At 32.3% G+C, this 1,507-nt stretch overlaps 1 protein-coding gene across 1 annotated transcript in view; it reads right to left on the bottom strand.

Moving 5' to 3' along the window:
- ZNF711 (zinc finger protein 711) overlaps window positions 1-1,507 on the bottom strand; it is a 37,049-nt gene that overhangs the window by 2,628 nt on the left and 32,914 nt on the right. Inside the window, exon 5 of the mRNA XM_012647133.1 lies at window positions 380-451. Within this exon, the coding sequence (XP_012502587.1) occupies window positions 380-451 (72 nt within the window). The remainder of the gene's footprint in view (window positions 1-379; window positions 452-1,507) is intronic.

Genomic DNA, 1,507 nt, shown 5'->3' on the forward strand with positions numbered 1-1,507 from the left:
TATATAAATCTACTGGTTGTCAAAGAAATTAAGAAAACAGTTCCACTCTAAGAAAGACATTAACAAGTAGTCCATATCATGAACAATTTTTAGTTTTCTGTCCAAATAATTTCCGTTATATAATTTTTTCCATAGCAACCTTTTATGGTCCATGTGGTAAGCTACCTGATACCTGTATCTTGAGGGAAATCTAAAATGAACTGCATTCACAAATTAACATACATATGTACATGTAAAAATTAATCAATACCCCAAAGAGGTGAACTCCTATGTAATTAAATAGATTAGATGTGACCAGGCAATTAAAAGTCCAACAAATGTCTATAGACACAAACTCGGCACTTACCAAGCAGTATATAAAGCCAGACACTTAACTCACATCTCATGCACAATGCTCTCTCACCTGATGCTTGACAATCTTCATACCTTCGAGAAACTCTTCTTTCATCTCCTAAAAAAAAAAAGACTAATGAAAAACTGATATGCCGATTATAGTGATTACTAGAGGATCACATCTTAATCTACAAAATCTTACTTTGCCCATCATTCCTTGGATTAGAAAATTTCTTCTTGAGTTCTTCCATTCCCATAGATTAGACAATGTCAGACACTGACAATAAGGGCTGCTTTCAGCATCCTTGGAATTGTTAACATCTAGAACAGTTTTAGTTTTTAAATAAAAACTGGGTAGATATTTCTGTAGAGTACCCCCAACATTGAAGATGCTCAATATGTGACTGTTGAATGAATGAACCTTTGGGAGAACCAAGTTTAGATAAATTTTTCAAAGTAAAGAGTATACCTGGACCATTTTGTACATTACACAGAAATGAAATAAAATAGACAAAGAGAAAAGATAAATTTACCTTTCATTACATACTTTGTAAAAGAGCATACCTGGATTTGTTTTCTTTTCAAAATCCCAAATATTATCTATGATGTTAATAAATGAAATAAGTTTTTCTAAAAGGGGAAGGATCGATTTTCAAAAAACTATTCCTATTTTCGAAAAATAAAATTTTTTATGGCACTCACTTATACAGGTAGGATTTAAGATAGATCTTACTGAAAAACAATGCATTAAGCAAGGTTCATTTTAAATAGTACGAGACGTGGTAGAAAAATCATGTAACGTAAGTAGAGATGAATTGGTCTACAGCAAAACATTTTATTATATTAGCCAACTCATGGTGGCATTAGAACAGTATATTTAATAGCCTAAAGGCTAATTAAATACATATGTTATCAGGTGAAAAAATGCCAGTGTCCTACCATATGCCGCAGCCCAGACAACAGGGACAATTGTTTTATTAACATCAGAGTCCTCAAGCTGAATCTCAGGGAGAGAAGTTCCTTCCTCTTCCCCTACAATGACTTCCATGTAAACTTCATCTGCTATTTCAGCGCAACCTAAATTTTAGAAATAATTGCTCGTTTATAACCCCAAATATTTAATAAATGGGTAAAAATTCCAAACAATTTAAATCTTTCAACTTTCAAGATTTCT

This window comes from Propithecus coquereli, unplaced genomic scaffold (assembly GCF_000956105.1).
Source record: "Propithecus coquereli isolate 6110/MARCELLA unplaced genomic scaffold, Pcoq_1.0 Scaffold257, whole genome shotgun sequence".
Lineage (NCBI taxonomy): Eukaryota > Metazoa > Chordata > Mammalia > Primates > Indriidae > Propithecus > Propithecus coquereli.